At 40.2% G+C, this 17,563-nt stretch overlaps 1 protein-coding gene and 1 long non-coding RNA gene across 5 annotated transcripts in view; one reads left to right on the forward strand and one right to left on the reverse strand.

Annotated features, from left to right (window-relative positions):
- birc6 (baculoviral IAP repeat containing 6) overlaps positions 1 to 17,563 on the forward strand; it is a 196,759-nt gene that overhangs the window by 137,552 nt on the left and 41,644 nt on the right. For all 4 annotated transcript variants that reach the window (XM_019355330.1, XM_025897215.1, XM_019355332.1 and 1 more), the window contains exons 60-64: positions 454 to 653; positions 889 to 1,222; positions 1,593 to 1,810; positions 4,775 to 4,939; positions 5,520 to 5,691. In XM_019355330.1, coding sequence (XP_019210875.1) covers positions 454 to 653; positions 889 to 1,222; positions 1,593 to 1,810; positions 4,775 to 4,939; positions 5,520 to 5,691 — 1,089 coding nt within the window. The remainder of the gene's footprint in view (positions 1 to 453; positions 654 to 888; positions 1,223 to 1,592; positions 1,811 to 4,774; positions 4,940 to 5,519; positions 5,692 to 17,563) is intronic.
- On the reverse strand, positions 12,538 to 16,611 carry LOC102080690 (uncharacterized). The gene is made up of 2 exons (XR_268390.4): positions 15,248 to 16,611; positions 12,538 to 14,630 (listed from the first exon to the last, which is right to left on the reverse strand). It is a non-coding gene; the product is annotated as an uncharacterized LOC102080690 (long non-coding RNA).

Below are 17,563 nucleotides of genomic sequence, written 5' to 3' on the forward strand. Positions count from 1 at the left end.
TTCACCTAGTAATTGTTAAAATTTGTAGATATTTTCATTAATTTTGTCATCAAAAATATGTTGGTAAACATTTTAGTTTTAATAATTAAACTAAAACATTTCTAGTTTAATTATTTAATACTTGAACCAGTTAGAGCTGCAGAAAGGCATTAGATTCTCCAAATTTAGCCTAAGGAACCCTGCAGGAAGCCATACCCTCTCTGTGTATAGTGTGGTTGAACCTCAGAACATATCACATAAATAATGTGTGTAAACATATTTATTATAAGATAAGATGGCCTTTATTATAGACAGAATTTATTTATAGACAGAATTAAGACAAACATAGCAGGTCGATTTACAGAAGATTACTGAACTGTTAAGAGTTTGCTGAAACAAACAAAAGGCTTGAAATTGTTTTCAGTCTCAGCCAGTGGATGAACGTACAAGGTCCTCTCTTTGCTCTACTTGCAGTGGATCACTGTGACATCCTGAATAGCTGCCCTGAGGATGAACCAATGATGCCTAGTGAAGAATGTCTGGATGCCGCAGCTGATGAGTCCCTGCTGGAGACGAGCCCCATTCAGTCACCTCTGCAAGTCTTTGCTGGCATGGGGGGCCTGGCCCTGATAGCGGAGAGGCTACCCATGCTATACCCCGATGTCATTCAGCAGGTAAAACTCCCAGCTCTCAAGAGGCACAGAAAATGAGAAACTGAACAACTTGCATACATACAGCAGTTCTTTAGTGTTAACTTTTTATTCCACAACAAAAGTTTTGAGCTTACCTGCTCTGGCTCCTCTGATGCCCTGATAAAGAGCCTTGTGTGTCTCCTAAATTCACCTGTCAGCATTGTCTTGTATTTCACACCTTCGCTGAGCCTTTACTCTTTGTTACGGTTGTTCACAGGTCAGCGCTCCTGTGGTTCCCTCCAGCACACAGGAGAAGCCCAAGGACAGCGACCAGTTTGAGTGGGTGACCATAGAGCAGTCGGGTGAGCTGGTGTATGAGGCACCAGAGTCCATTGCAGCTGAGCCACCGCCCATCAACAAACAACAGTCCCAGACATCCTCATCGTCATCATCCTCAGTGCAGACCATGTCGCCCATTCCTGCCCACTCACTGGCAGCTTTTGGCCTCTTCCTGCGCCTGCCAGGTTATGCAGAGGTGTTGCTAAAGGAGAGGAAGCACGCCCAGTGTCTGCTGCGCCTGGTGCTGGGTGTCACAGATGATGGAGAAGGCAGTAAGTCTGAAAACACGTCACAGCTGTCCACACTGAAATTCACCTTCCCAAACTTTTAGCTTGGGAAGTATTTAATGCCAGAAAAAGTTTGAGAATTGCTAAGCTATTTGAAAGAAAGCTATTGCACAGAGCCTTTGCACACAGCTTTTTCTCCTGTCTGTCCCCAATTGACTAAAATATCAAATTTACTGTGTTTCTAACCAGTGAGAGTTTGTCCACACGGCGTCTTATTTTCCTTTTTGCCCCCCCTTCAAAATAAAATGGATTGTTCATGTGTGATTTATTTGACTAAAACACAAATCTAAACAACAAATATAAAAGCAGCATCAAAACCTTCTAATTTTGAGTGTCTGCTTTGACATCTTCTTAGGTCACATCCTGCAATCTCCATCAGCCAACGTGCTCCCCACACTACCATTCCATGTCCTGCGAGCACTGTTCAGCAGCACCCCTCTGACCACAGACGACGGTGTGCTTCTGCGTCGCATGGCTCTGGAAATCGGTGCCATCCACCTCATTCTGGCCTGTCTGTCAGCTCTGAGCCACCACGCCCCTCGCAACCCCAATGCCAATACCAGCGTCTCTGAGGTATGACCCGTATCACACATACATTCTGTTTCTAACCGTCAATTGTCCCTGACAATACATTTGGGCTCTTTTAAATTTGTGGCTGATGACAGGTTCCTGTCTGTGTTGCATTGTGAATTGTTTCTTGAATCTTTCACCAGCCTGTGAGATGTCTAAGAAAAGAGAGTCCTGTCCAGCTCCCCTGTCATTTTCTTACTTCTGTCCAGTGATGGGAATAACGGCGTTACTTTTTTCAGTAACGAGTAATCTAACTAATTACTATTCCTATCGTTACAACGGCGTTACAGTTACTAACAAGGAAACGCGGTCCGTTACTATTTTTCAACAAACAGACGGTTGAAGCTGTGTTCAGCTTACCGCATCTTATATCAGTTGCACGGAAGTAGCTGTAAGTAATCTGGACGCTACAGCTTTAAGCAGCTGCGCGCTCCCGCGGACGGTAATCACGATCACTGTCTAGCACAACACCTGGAGCTAAGGAGGCAAAACAATCGCATGAGTGCTGCTGTTTGACTGAGGAAGAATAAAGTAGTCGTGGTAAGTCAATCACATGACCACTTAAAGACAAAGCAACAAGGTGCCAGTTTTTAAATTGTGTTGATAGGCCACGTAAAACCAGAGTCATGATCAACAATATATACGCTGCGTTTTTTCCGCCACGTTAGCGCTAGCAAGCACTCTCTGCTTATGAGCAAAAAAACAAAACAAAAAAAAGTTTTAGGAGTGATGGCGAGAGAAAGAGAGAGGGAGAGAGAGAAAGAGAGAGAGAAAGAGAGAGAGCAGGAAAAGAGAGAGAGCGAGTTTTGAGATGTGAGATTTGTGACGTTTAGCGTGTTTGGAGTGTGTAGTTAATGTGTTGTCTTGTGTAGTTAGTGTGTAGTGTTGTGGATAGTTTTGTGTTGTGTGTCAGAACAATGAGGCGACTGCTGTCTCCAGGTAGAAACAGAGGTGATACACCTGCTACTGTCAGGCCTGCAGGTATCAGGCTGTGATGTTCTCCTTTATAGTGGACAGAAATGATTTTTTTGGAGTGGCACAAATAATTTGTGTGGCATCTTATTGAAGAACAGCTGATTGTTCTGTAAATAGTTTGAAATGGTTATTTTAAAAAGGGGTAAAAAGTAAATGGATGCAAATAACTTTGTTTGCAAAACTTGTGCATAGGATTTTAAAATTGACAATTAATATTTGCATTTGAAGTTATGAAATATGATTCATTAAACATGTTTATGGTTGTTACAGTAAAAATATAACTTTTTCTACTGTGATTTTATGTTTTTTGTCTGATTTTAGATCAATTCTGGTTATAGAGTATGACAAAATGAGAACATAACTTTAAATTCAGACACGTGAGGTTGCGCTAAAAAGAATGATACCAAACAAGGCAAAGTAAATAGTTTTTAAAGGTAAAATGTGGAGAGAAAATCAAGAGTAGTAAAAAAAATGGCCAATTATACCCTGGACCCCAGAGGGTTAAACATTCTTTGTTTTTGTTTTAAGTAACGCAATAGTTACTTTTCCAAGTAATTAATTACTTTTAGAATATTGTAACTCAGTTACTAACTCAGTTACTTTTTTGCAGAAGTAACTAGTAACTATAATTGAATTACTATTTCAAAGTAACTTGCCCAACACTGCTTCTGTCACACTAACCCAGCTTCATGCCACTCACTACTCTCACTCTGCCTGAGTGATTGTTTTGCTGTCAGCAGTAATGGAGAAACTGAGGATAAAAATTATTGCCGTTATTAATGACCCTCTGTCTTGCTGCTTTACTTACGGCTTCTTCCCTGGCACATGGCTTAATTGTTCATAGTGAATGATAAAAAACAAACAACTGCAGGGAGAAATGGGAGTGCATCCGAGATGTCTTTTGTATAATTGTCATCTACAGGGGGAGAAACGAGTAGTACCTCACCTCGACTTTCCTGACGATGCTAACTGCACATCCTGTATCACCTGAAGAAGTGCAGAGTATATGGACGTTTAGCTCTTGAAACAAAAAAAATTAAGGATGTGCTTTACATACAAATGTAGAGCAATTTACAAACCATTCTGACAGCAATATAGCATCAATGGGTTTTTAAATAAAGGAGGGAAGAGAGAGGGCCTGGTTTGTGTTTGTATGCATTTAATGGCAGCTTGTGTTGATGTGTATGAAAAATCAATATTTTTTTTTCCTAGTGTGAATGGCAGAGGTCACATCTGAAATCATAGTTACTGTGATCTCAGGTGTAGACATTCAGCGCTGGTGGTTTCTGCTTGGTGTTTTTTTTGTTTTGTTTTTTTTAACTGAAGGGGCCTCAAAGACAGGCGTAAGAACAGAGTCAACAATGGTTTGATATCCCAGAAAAAGAATAAAACAATTAGACCTGTTTTCTTATCATGTTTAAAACACCAAACTGAAAAAATTAAAACATATCTAGCTGAAGCATATAGCTTGAGGTTTTCACCCCCCTGAGTGGAGGTGTTGTCACTGGGTTCCTAAAGCAGACCTGCCTTGTTTTTGTTGTGGTGATGATGTGTCCGGTCTCATGCTCGTTCAGGGACTGTGTGAACAGACAAATCTGAGCCAAACACATCACTGTGGCAGTGGTTGACCTTGATCTCCCCAGACCCATGTTCTGGAGTGGTAGCACTGGTGTGAGATAAGACACTGTGTTTTAAATTGATAGACAATTGAGAGACAATTGAACAAAACATTTGCTTAAAACTTCAGGGACTAATTTTCTGTCTGCTCCTTTGACTCATTTCTTGTTTGACTCCATCTGACCATCACAAATGTTTTATGGCAGGTTTCTGTGTAGGCCAGAACAAACTCTGACCTTTTTGAATACATGATAAAACGTGATGTCCAGATGGTTTTTAAAAAGCAGCACCAGTGTTTACGCCTGAATTTCATTAATAATTGTTAAAGGGAATTGAAAATGCAAAATCTTTGATTTAATATTTTTAATATTTTAGCCACAGATATCCAGCTGTCATGGTGGGGGGACCAGTGAGGAGCAACAGCTGTACTGGGCTAAAGGAACGGGTTTTGGTACTGGATCTACAGCGTCCGGCTGGGACGTAGAGCAGGCCCTCACCAAGCAACGGCTAGAGGAAGAGCATGTCACTTGTCTACTCCAGGTAAGTGCAAATTAGCATTTTTTTTTTTTAAGGTGGGTTATTTTTGCCTGGTATTTCCTATGTAGCATGGGCCATAAACAAACCCATTAATTTTTTTTGTGAACTTGCACTATAAAATTCAAATTCAACAAACTGACCAAACTACAAGACGCAAATAATCAGAAGACAGCTGGGTTAAATGGAGGGCAGGGAACTAAAATGGCTTGCTTTGGGCAGGGGTAAAAAAGGGCTGCAGCAATGCTCAATTTAAGACGAGAAAGGATTCATTTGAATCATGAATGACACAAAGGTATCGTATCTAGCTATGTTTAATTTCTTTTGATGTTATTTACTGTGCCTTGTCATAGTGAGAGATGAGCACCCAACAAAAAAGTTGGCGCATATATTTGATTCCCATTAAAGAGATATGTTTATCATCCTGGCAGTTGTGGTGTGTAGGAAGGGACATCTGAAGACACAGTGATCAAAAACATGGATTCTTCGTTTATCCAGAGCAAGTCACATCATGAAGGCTTTTCTTCATAAAGGATAACTTTTATAAGGAGCCTTTTTTCTCTCTGCATTTGTTTTTCTTTACTAGGTCTTGGCAAGCTATATCAACCCAGCAGGCTCAAGTGGCTGCCACATTGCTGATGCCTCTTCAACCGCCAGCAGAGCTCACAACAGTTCAGCACTGCCAGCAGTGCTGCTGGAGCTGCTGAGCCAGTCCTGCCTCATTCCCGCCATGTCCTCCTACCTACGCAACGACTCAGGTAGGGCCCATGTCTTTGCAAGTGATGAGTATGACAGTATGTACAGAGAGAAGGATCTAGCCTCTGTAAGTCTTGATTCTTAGGCCCCACTGGTTGGCTGAGAACAAGTGATTTGAACCTCTGTATATTTCAGCTCAACAGAGTGATCACAAAGCACTGGGGGAAAAATAGTTTCTACCATAAACAGTAAGCAAGAAAGATGACTCACCTGTCACACTGAAGTGGACATGAAAGGGTTATCTGTAAAAATAATGTTGTATCCCTTAGATCTTTCCTTCTATTCACTGAAATGAATAGTGTTTACCCACACAAAGGAAATAGGATATTTGTGGTTTACATCAAACATGACACAGACCTTTCGGCAACATGTTAAATTCTCTAAGGGGAGACTGCTGATAAGTTGATGGTAGCGGAGTTTGTATGAGATTAATGACACAGAACTAGAGAACAACTGAGACTGCAATCACGAGAATGAAATAAACGTTTCACTTTTTGTTAGACATCAAGATGGGGATAGTTTATGGCTCAAGTCACCTCGAGTCTTCATAACACCTTTATATACAGTCTGTTTGCTGTAACCTGGTATGCATCTTACCAAAAGTGACATTACAGATTACAGATTGCAGTATTGTACGCTGTAACAGCTGTGATTGGTCTGCTTGATAGTAACTTACGTTTTTCACTGAGTATATTGATCAACACAAGTAAGTCTGTGACAAGCACAATGTAATGTCCTGTAATTGAATCTAGCTTGCCCACTATAAAAATGCAGAAAGCTGCATACTTCCAATCTAGACTTAATAAGTTTTTGGTTATCATTGCTCCTATAGTATGTGTTTAGAAATCTGTCATTAAGAAGTCTTACCACTCCATGTTTCATTATTTAGATTTTCCATACTTGAAAACATCGTGAAATCAATTTCCTGAAGGGTTTCTGACATTTGTGTTGCTGGGCAGATTAAAAAAAAATTGACCAGTTTTCAAAAATAAATTTAACTGAATGCTATCAACCTGGGAAGCAAAAAACAGAAAAGCAGTCTACTACTTAACACTCAGCGTTCTGTGGACAGAGAGAGAGAGCTCCCAGAAATATAATAGACTGTTAAAGTGATGTATGCTTGATTGTCAGTGAGAAGCCATTTATCCTTTTTTGGATAAAAGGGATGAACAGCTTCTCATTGACAACTAACACCTATATGTCACTTTAAAGTTTTTGTTTACACAAATAACCGTAGCTGTATGCTCAATGGCTAAATGTGTTCGTTGTTGTTTATACACAACAAATATACACAACAAAAATACACACCCATGTCATATATATGTGGTTAATCTGATTACTGGAAGGTCATCTAAAAGTAATCTTGTTAGATCCTTGCAAGAGACTAGCAGGGGAACTGTTGAAGACAAAGCTACATGAAATCTTGGATTCCAGGGACTTTAGAGTAATTTTATATTGTATAGCAAAGAGAGAACCCCAATTTTCAGGCAATCCCCTGTGAATGTGAACTTGACAGTTATGCGGATGAAAAACTGTCTTTTAAAAGTAAGAGACCTCCTGCAGAACCAGGCACAGGGAGCAGCAGACATCTACTCAGTCATCTACTCAAGAGCATGAGGAAAGATGGCAGAGAGGAGCAATAGTAACATGGGGAGTGAAAACATCATATGAAGCAAACCAGCAGACTGAACTTGACATGGTTAGAGATCACCTGATCGAATATATAATCTAAAATTTTATTTTTTTTAAAAGTTAACTACTGATAACTATGGCTATGAGAAAGAGGTAATATTGTGTATTGGTGCATAAAGGTTATTGTACCACATTAAATGTTGTATCTTGTGATCTATGACATCTGTTGATGCAGTGGAATAAAACAAAAAAAAAAGTGAGGCAGTAAGAGTTGTTAAGGTTTCTCATTGCACCCTGTCAACCCATCTTTGCATGCAGTTTCCTGCCTTCTCTTGTTCAGCCAAATAATTTTACCCTAATGATATTTGTCTGAATTTTAGCTTGTGTTTGGATTCTGGCTTATGATGTGCCAACCAGTGGCCTGGGTTTGGATCACTCCAGTCTTTGATCTCAGTGATAACTGCATTCTAGTTACTGCAGCATGGCTTTGTAATTTAGAATTATATGGAGGGCTGTCTGTACATATGTTGTTTTGTATGTAGGTAGTGTGGTGGATGATGGATTTGTTTTAAGTGAAACAGCAGATGGAGCTGCAGATTGTTAAGCTGAAGATTGGAGTTTGTATGCTTTGGAATTTGTATGGTTAAATCCCACACCCATCCCAGTGGTATAGTTTAAAGGAGTCTACACTTTTCATACTCTATCCATTCATAATTTTGTTTCCATACAAGGAAACCCCAGTTCTTCATTTTATTTCAGTTTTCTTCTAATTAATGTTCAGCAAGTTGGTTAAAATGTTTTTTGTTTTGTTTGTTTTCTCTCCAGAAAGAGAACGAATATATTTGACAATATACTACTATATATACACGTGTACTTTGAGCAGTTTTGATTTGTTAAGAGTTGATTACATTTGAACTAGTGTATAAGGTAAGACTGCCTCGGTGGGTGCAGCTGGAAGCAGGTATATTTTGTGCACACTCAGGTAATCTCTTGTTTTTTCAGTCTGTCTTCTCAGACAGGTCTCTGTGTGAGCCAAAAGCAACAAAGCTGTCTGTACAGTCAGAAAGGGTTTTATTGCCAAATGTTGAGCAGGTTTTCAACATTAGGAAATTTCTGCGGTACTTAGTCCAAAACATCCTGTAAGACAACACTTAAATAAACATAAAAATTAAAAGTGCTAAGCAGATAAATATATACATGAATGCAAGTGAATGTAGACAGTGAGCTGCAGCACAGTTAAGGTTAGGTCAGCCCACTGCTTATATCCTGTGTCGTCTCATCTGGGGGCACGCAGGTTATTAGTGCTTGAATGACCCTTTTTATAGTCTGACTGTAGTCATGCTTCAGATGTCTTTCTATACTTGTCTATCATTTCGCATCAGTTTACACATTTAACCCACAGAGTGACCAAAGTAACCATCTGCAAATTGTACCCGTAGTGCATTCACAGGAGAGCTGAGCCATGTGGCCCATCAAATTAATATTTGACCCTAGAGAAAACACGCAACTCGGAAAGACCCTAAAGGTTTTTTACAAAGCTTTGAATCTGCTCCAAGCTTATCAACCCTATATATAGTATAGTGGTATAGTCTGTGCTTTTCATGGTAGTTTTGAGAATCTTTATTTTTTTCATGCTTCTTCCATGATTTAAATGTGTTCCTACTGCTCCCTTTCATCCTCTCAACCACACAACATTTGACCTATGCACAATGTCATCTACACTGAGGCATGTTATGTTGGGTTTTTGGGTCTGCACACCAACAAGTTTGCTCAGTTATCATGCCCCTCTGAGTAAGCTCTGCCTAGGGAAATGTCTATGCTTACATACTAAAACGAGTACAGGAAAATTAGCTTTATGTTAGGCTAAAACTTATACACATGTTCTAGCATCAGTGTTTCTACCCTGGATTTGCATTGAACACTTGCTATCATCCCAGAGTCTGTTACAGCGAGTGTATGCTACCTGTTTGTGCCTAATGCTGCTGGTTGTTTCACTTTGCAGGATTATGTAAGCATGCATGCTGGCTTGTACTAATGTGCCCCTGGTCTCGTAATTAAATAACAGCTGATAAATAGCATTATGAGTGTTGTAATTACTCCTCATTATCTGGTAAAAGCCTCTGACGTGTGTTTAAATCCTAGTGTTTCCACATGCTGTGTTGAAGCATGTCCTTTGTAATGCATTCTCCTTTTAAAACTGATATATTTATCACCCAGCTTAATAGCACGGTATAATGTCATGTGTTGAGTAGACATTGATTAGAGCTAATTGAAATCATAGTGTGTCCTGCCAAATAGAAGCTGGGACCAGCTGGCCCACCTTCTACATGAAAGCCAGGTGCCCAGGAGGGCCAAGGTGTGAATAAATGACTGACCAGAGCTGGCTGAAGTGAACACTGGTCCTCTCTGCTTCTCTAAAGTTATTGTCTATGCTCTGCTTATTTAATTTAGCATCACATTGACTGCACGTGCACAAGAAAAAATACAGTCCCATAGAAATTTTGCATCCTTTTTTAATATACTCTAGTCTGTGAAGCTTTTAGTAAAATTTTGCTCTTTTTTTTTTCCCCATTTCCATCCATGTAGTATCCTTAACAGGCAGTTTAAGTTTCTTCATTCTACACCTTAGCCTTCATTGCCTCTTTCAAATCTGAGCTACCCCAAGGAACAACGGGGTTTGAAGAAACCTTCCTCTCCACTCTCCCATGCACTCTGTTAACTGGCTCGAGGTAACATTTATAACGGGCACTTTGACACACATCGAGAGATGGAGCACTTAAATAATTTTCATCTCATTTTTAAATACAGCATGGTCCAAAACACAAAATATATGTATTTAAAAAAAAATAAAACTGTTTTTTAATAAAACAATTAATTAAATATAGCTGAAATATTTATACGATTTTTCATATTTTGGGCTAAAACATACTTTGTTTCAAAATTTTTAACACTAACATAATTCAGCTGTTTGGTTTTTTTTGCTCCTGGTGTCAAAGAAGATACTTGCATTGCATTACCTTGGCCTCCAGTAACAATGTGAGGGATCTTGGGGTCTTGAACTTTTATCCTCCTTTTGTTGCCCTGCAATAGGCTGCTGGGAGCTTCCCATCCTGGACTATCCTGCTTCTTCACTCACCTATTTCATTTACTGTGTGTTTATACACCTGTCTGCATTTAATCATTAGTTACTTTTGATCTCTGGCTCTCTTCTGAAGTGCTTTTGTTCTGTCTCTATGGAGATTGTGCCCCTCCCTAATCCCGGGTCTGTCTGAGGTCTGAGGGAGTTTTCCCTTCCAACTATTGCCAAATGCTTGCTCAAATTGGGTCATGTCTTGAATGAAAAAGAGGCGCAACAAGTTTTCGATAAATGAAGAACCAAAAACTGCGAAACTCTGCCCACTAGGCTGAAGAAGTGCCAGAGAAGCAGAGCCCAAGAGAATTAATGGCCTGTTTGCCAAAGATCCATTCAGAGTATACGCTCAGCTACAAGGGAGCAATTGCACAATGGAAGACACAGCCAGAACTGAAATTGAGCGTACCATAGCAATCTTCCAGAGCAGAAACAACGAGTCTCCGGAATAAAGACCTGAACAGCACCAGAACCCGACAGCTAACAGCACTCCTTGATTGCTTGACTGCACAAATAAGGGCGCTGCTATGCGAGTACCTGAAGGTTGAGGGTGAAGATTAGTTGGTTTCAGGGCCTTGGTTGGTTTTAAGCTGCCACATGGGATGTACTATTGACTTATACAGGGAAGTGGCTGACATCAATCTTACCACTGGCTAGAAAGGACAGAACAGAGGCGCTCTGAGCATGGTAGAAAGGAAGACCGCTGCAAAGGTGCCCCAGAGACTATCAAATACATAGTAGCAAGATGGAAGATGTGAGCTGGGACTATGTACACTGAGAGGCACAACCAAGTGGCTTATAGTGTCCAAGAACATCTGTGATGCATAAAGATTAGAAGTCCCCAAGCCCCAATCGAACCAATATGAGACACCACTAAAGAAGGTGATGAATTAAAAACAGGGCGAAGGTCCAATGGAATTTCTAGTTTCAGACAGAGAAGCAGCTGTGACCAACCAACCAGACATAGTTGTGGTTGACAAGATGCAGAAGACTGTAGGTTTGATAGATGTGACAACAACGTCAGGAACGAGGAGCATAAGAAAATAGAGAAGTATCAAGGATTGCAGGAACAACTGGAACCGGTTAAGTTCTAAGTGGTCGCAGTGGGATTAGGAGCATTAGGACCTATAACTCCCAAACTGGAAGTGTAATTCCAGGCTTAACATTAGAGGTATCTGTCCAGAAGATTGCAGTCCTACAGTGCCAGCCCCTGAGCTTAAGATATGCCTACCACCGCAATGAGTAAGAGGGAGATTTGTTTTAAATATCCAGAGGTGGGAACTGAAAAAGTACCTTGTTAACTGTACCTGAGTATTTACACAAATCTGTTCTTTTTACTCCTCATATTTTCAAAACAGGCTTGTAACTTTAGGTTTAACACATTTGATTGAAGATTATTTCGCATCAGATCTTCAGACCTTTAAACTGATTTGATCCTAAATGGATGAACAATAACACACAAAAGACGATATTATTTGTGTAACCATCACTGGCTTATCACATACAAAAACATTAAAGCTGCAAATACATAATTTATGTATAATTTATAGTGCTATACTGAGGAGTTGAGGTTAACTAGGTTGAAACGATTTGGAACAGTGTTTTTGTTGAAAATGTCCATAATTGGGGTCATGGTGCCAATTTAGATCGGGTGTTAGATCGTAAAGATCCAATATCTGAAGGATGTACTGGATAGATTGATTAGCTTGTCATACTGTGGTGAGTTTATAGTAAAGCACTATTCTGAATTGGTGCACAATGGCTGTGTTGTTTATGGTTGGTGTTAGGTGGTTTGATGATGCTTAGATTTTTTTTTTTATTCACTTAATTCCAACTTTATGCAAGCTTGATATGATCTAGTTTAAGGGCAGTGTAAACAGTATACTGATAATGTCTGGAGTCCAAGCAAAGATGGCTCGTGAAACATCTGTTTACATCTTATGTATATCCTTAATGAGCAGTAAATCTCAGAGCAGCAGCAACACAGGTCAACTAATTACAGCCTGTCCACCAAGATAATCTTCTGTAGGTCAGAGGTTTTTGACTTTTACTTGACTAAAGACATTGGTCCGTCAACTTTTACGAGGTTTTGTTTTGTTTTGTTTTGTTTTGTTATAACTGCCTGCCCCCCTTGTCATCTCTGCATACATCTCAAAACTGGAATTAAGTTATCTGGAATGCATTTCATAAATAGAAATGACACATGTCCCTTCCACCTTACTTCTTAATTCAAGTTCGTCTAAAACAGATATGATTTAAAGTTAAAACATGTTGTATGCAGTTAATGGCCATTTTGGTGCATCATGCCTGCTGATTAAACATTAGCATAATGTTGGAGAATAATGGTCGGTAGTGGTTCATCATGTGGCAAAGAAAGCAGTTCCTTTGTTTTTTCCAAATGCATAGGCCTCACAGTTTGTCCACTCATTTGTTTTAACTGTTTTTTCATAGCCGGCTAAGGAAAACAATGCTTTTGAATCAAATGCTTGACCTTGTGCACAGAAAGTCTTTTGTTCTCTATACAAACCTGTACACACTTCAAGGATTTTCTACATCACAAGGCATATTATTGACATCAGTACAAGGTGAAAGCTAAATACGCCACAGCACCACCTTCATTCATTACCACAATGTCCCTGTGGATTTGCGAATTTGCAGTTTATCGCTGCTCACCCGTGGAATTGTAGATTCTATTACCACACACTTCCCTCCTTGCAGTTAAAATGGGTAGATGAGCACTTTGAAGTGGATCAGGGCAAGGGTGAGACGTAAGATGCCACCACCAGTGATCATTGTTGTAATTAGATCCCATTCACGTAAAGTTATATACACGAATCCTTCTACGCACACACCTTGGGGGGTTTCACAGATGAGGCTGGAAGCTCGTTCTTATTGTTATTCTTGGGTGTTTATTGTTCAAATGTCCCCTATTCCACAATACATCTAGACGTTATTCAGATATTTATCAAAAGCTTTTTAATGCAGGAAAATGATTGCTACACTACCCTGAAATGAATATGAACAAATAAATAAAGAGACCTCTGCGCTCCCTCTGCACCTGACACATTTTACTCACGCTCACCGACTTACAAAGATGGACAGAGATGAAGAAAGAATATAGAGCATAGGCCCCATTTCAAATGGAAACTACATGGTTTAATTACAAGTTGATCCCATTCCTTAATGTCTTGCAACTGTGACTGCTGTGTAACACCTGTGTATTATCAAAAATAGATTCACACTTTTTGGGGTTGGGAAGCACTTCTAGAACACCTCAGTATAGTGTGAATTTGTAGCACACACTATGTGAAGTTGCAGGTCTGTCGGAAGCTGTTGTTAGAGTACAGCCACATTGCTTAGGAAGAGTGCTGTATTTGTATTACTGTAAGGGCCCTGAATCAAACACATTTTGTGGCCCTGAAGACTTACAGGTGACCAGCAGTGTTTCCAGAAGCAGCTTCCAGTTGTCACTTTACAGACTTTGCTTTTAATCATATTGTTGAAAACTCCTTCCAGACAAGTAGCAATTATGGTCCCAGAAGTTTTGAATTTAAAAAGAGAGAAAATATATCAGTTTTCTACAACACTTCTTCTTTCCAGTAAGTACAACAGTCCAAAAAAAATCTGATCTAGGGAAATTTTGTTTTTCCTCTTGGGCCACACGGGGGAGTCAGTCCTGGCTGGGGGCTTGATGATGTCCATCTGGCTCTGCTTACCCTGGTTCCAGCCTAGTCCTGTTCCTGCCATGTCTCCCAGCCCTTTGTTATCTTGTCGGCTCATGGCTGTGGCTTGGCAATATGGCTTGTTTGTTTACATCTTTAACCAGTCTGTTGATTTCCCTTCTCCTCTCTCTGGGATAGACTTTCATTTCAAACTTCTTTCTCCAACATATGTGACTTTCTAATTAACCCCGTCCTTCACTACTGCTCACTTCAGTTTTTCTTGCATATTTTCTCTGATTTAGAAATCCTTTTCTTCAGTTTTGGTATGTCACAGTGTGGTGTATATATAAACAAAAACGATTACAAACAGGTTAAGAAATGTGCCAATGATGCCTAGCATGGCCAGTATGGACTCCTCCTGCTCCTCCTTGAGCTCCAGTGCCCGCACGTCATCAAGGGTGATGACTGTAGTACCCATGGTCCTGAAATTCACCTAACCTGGCAAGGGGGCACTTATCTGGAATAAAAGGAAGTGAAGGGGACCGTGTCAGACAAGCACTGAAAGTAACAGTTAATCATAATTGCGTATCTTTTCATAGCTCATCTGCATCCTTTTTACTGTACTACTAATCTGCTAGTTTTTGCTCAAAAAACACGTTCAAACAGCCCTGGTTCAGGCAGTGCCAACATAATCCCCCCCCCCCCCACCCCACCAGCCACAGGAAAATCAATCATGAATCAAATACAACAATGGCTGCGTAGAGTGGAATGGAGATTAGTCTTTGAAGACTGCTTCTTACAACCTGAGCTTCTTAGCTGAGCTCTTCAGTTGTGAGCTAGAAGCCAGCACTCAGTCAGCCTCATTTTTGGGTTACTTGAAATGAAGCTTTTAAATTGTTAGCAATGATGCTCATTGGCATTCTCCATGTTAAAATAAATTCGATTTAAAGATTGAGCATGCTACACCCACCTCCTCTGTATAGGTCTTAAATGAATAATCCCCCTTATCCAAGGCTCCTTGAAGTAGTTGTCCTGAGCATAATTCCCATTTTCCCTATTTTCCCATTTTCCCTAAATTATTCTTAAATTCAGACAAGTCAAAAGCAGTAGGGTAGGAAGGGGAAAGTGGCTTACCCTAAGGCGCCTTAGGTGTAAGACATCGTAATCCGGCATGCTTTTTGAGTCCTCACAGAAAAACCATGGCTTTAAGGGCATTCTACATGTGGAGAAAAAAAAGAGTTGGGGAGGCTGGGTGAAGACTGTTCCAGTGCCTATGAGCGACAGACCAAGTGGCGGAGAGAGACGGTGATGCCACGACAGCTTCTCAGTGCTCAGCGACGCTTCCAATGAAAACCTCCTTGTGACACTTGTCCCCTTCTCCTGTCTATAGCGCCACCTGTCAAGTTCAGCAACCCTACCCACCAACTTCCCTTCTGATCAAGTTCCCCTTTGTCTTGCCAGTTTTTTTTTTTCTTTTTTTCATCAGCAGGTTTGCCTTGCTGCTGCTAAAGCACCAGCAGCCTCTGCGTAGTGGTGAGGAGAGGGCTTCTCCTCATTTGTTCCCTCCCACCTCCCCTGAATTACTCCTATACTAACCGTCTGCTCCTTCTCTTGATTTCCCTGTCACGGCTTTCAACTGCCCTCTATTAGCAATGAATGCCTTTAAAAATAAATTTTAAAAAAAGCCTTGCAAGCAATGTGATTATTTTTTCTGAATGAACTGATAAGAGTCTCTCTGTCACCAAGCTTCCTCTGAGCTTGGTAAAAACATGCAGCTCTCCGAATTACCGTTCTGTGGCAGGTGATATTCCAGAGGCGCAGGAAAAGCTGTAAATTCCAATGGAGCAGATTTCTGTAGAAAACCAAAAGCAGTCGGTGGGTCTCCAACACCAGTTAGTCATCGTGGGAGGACTGTGCATTGCATAATCAAGCAGAATGATGGCGAGAGAGCGAGAACGGATCCTGATGTCCGTGGCAATGAATTAGAAGAAGCATGAGAACGAGAGAAGGGGGGAGGGAGGAAGTGAGGAGGAGCAGGAGGAGGAAGGGGGGGACACGCTTACTGTTGTCTCCTCCCACCACTGCTGTGGGTGCTGGTGGAGTACATATACTCATGCACACACTCGCTCACTTACCACCTAGCAAAACACAAGACAAATATCCAAAAAGGAGGCAAATTCAGCCTCTCTGCGCTGCTCTCGGCCGAGTTCAGTCATGCCCATCATCAGCTGTTGTTATTCTGGAAGACCTGCAGAGAGGGGAGGAGTTGAGGAGGAGGAGACAACAATAAAAGGCGGTGGGGAAATAAAGGATGGATGTAGCTGGTTGGAGGACAAAGAGGAGGAGGCAGTGGAAAGATGTGGGGGTCTGCACGCAGTTAGATATTTATCTCTAACCCGTGGCTTCTGAAACAGACACCAAGCCTGCCTATTTTTTCTTTCTAACTTCCCCCTTTATTTTGTGATAGCACCTCCTCACTCTGCGGTAACCTTTTCTATGCTTCTATAAAATATTTTACTACCTTAAAACAAACTTGATGTTGATACATTTTTTATGTGTCATCTTCCAGTCCTCCTGTAGCATCATTGAAAACCATTAGTGATATATTTTTTTTAATAAAGGAAAAGAAGGTCAGTGTTGTTGGGCTCAATTACTATGTGTCCAGTTAGTTAATTTCTACTAAATGGTAAAGTATCTGGTACATAGTTGAGCACTCAAGGTTCTCTCTTGTTAATCCAGTCACACTCATTTATAGAGTGCACACACTGGATTGGAGCAGCTTGGAGTTCAGGATCTTGCCCAAGGAATGCGTAGGCATGCAGACTAGAGGAGTCTGCTTTGTTAAGGCTTTTTCTGCTTCATCCTCTCTTGTGGTGTTTTAGCTCTTGTTTCATTTCTGTTCATATGCACACATTTATTGCATCTATGTATAAGATAAATTAAATTAAATGATTTAATTAAATAATACTGAATTAATTTGGCTTCAGCAGTATTTAATTTACCTGGTAACCAGGAACAACAGGATGTTATAGGTAAAAGAGTCTATCTCAATATACTTCATCAATATACATACAAATATTTCAAAATTGTCCTTACAAACAAGGAGAATTTTTGTAACAAATAAGCAGTTTCTGCTGTTTTTTTTAATTTATTTATTTTGGTATCATGTCTGGTTGAGAACCTTTTGTCTTATTTATGAGGTGGAATGTAGGATAACTACATGATGAACTCGGATAAATATGAATTTCTTTTACTTGTCATTTTAGTCATAGTTTGGAAATCATTGCTAATTTGTTCAGGTAACAACTTTGATGAATTAACCCTTGTGTTGTCCACGGGTCATTTTTGTCCTCTACAGAAATCTTTTGCTATCAAAAATATGTTTTTTATTCATCAAATGGTCTGAAAATAACAGAAGTTATTCATTACTATACTATGCATGATTGGAAT

This window comes from Oreochromis niloticus, linkage group LG13, assembly GCF_001858045.2.
Source record: "Oreochromis niloticus isolate F11D_XX linkage group LG13, O_niloticus_UMD_NMBU, whole genome shotgun sequence".
NCBI classification, from domain to species: Eukaryota; Metazoa; Chordata; class Actinopteri; order Cichliformes; family Cichlidae; genus Oreochromis; species Oreochromis niloticus.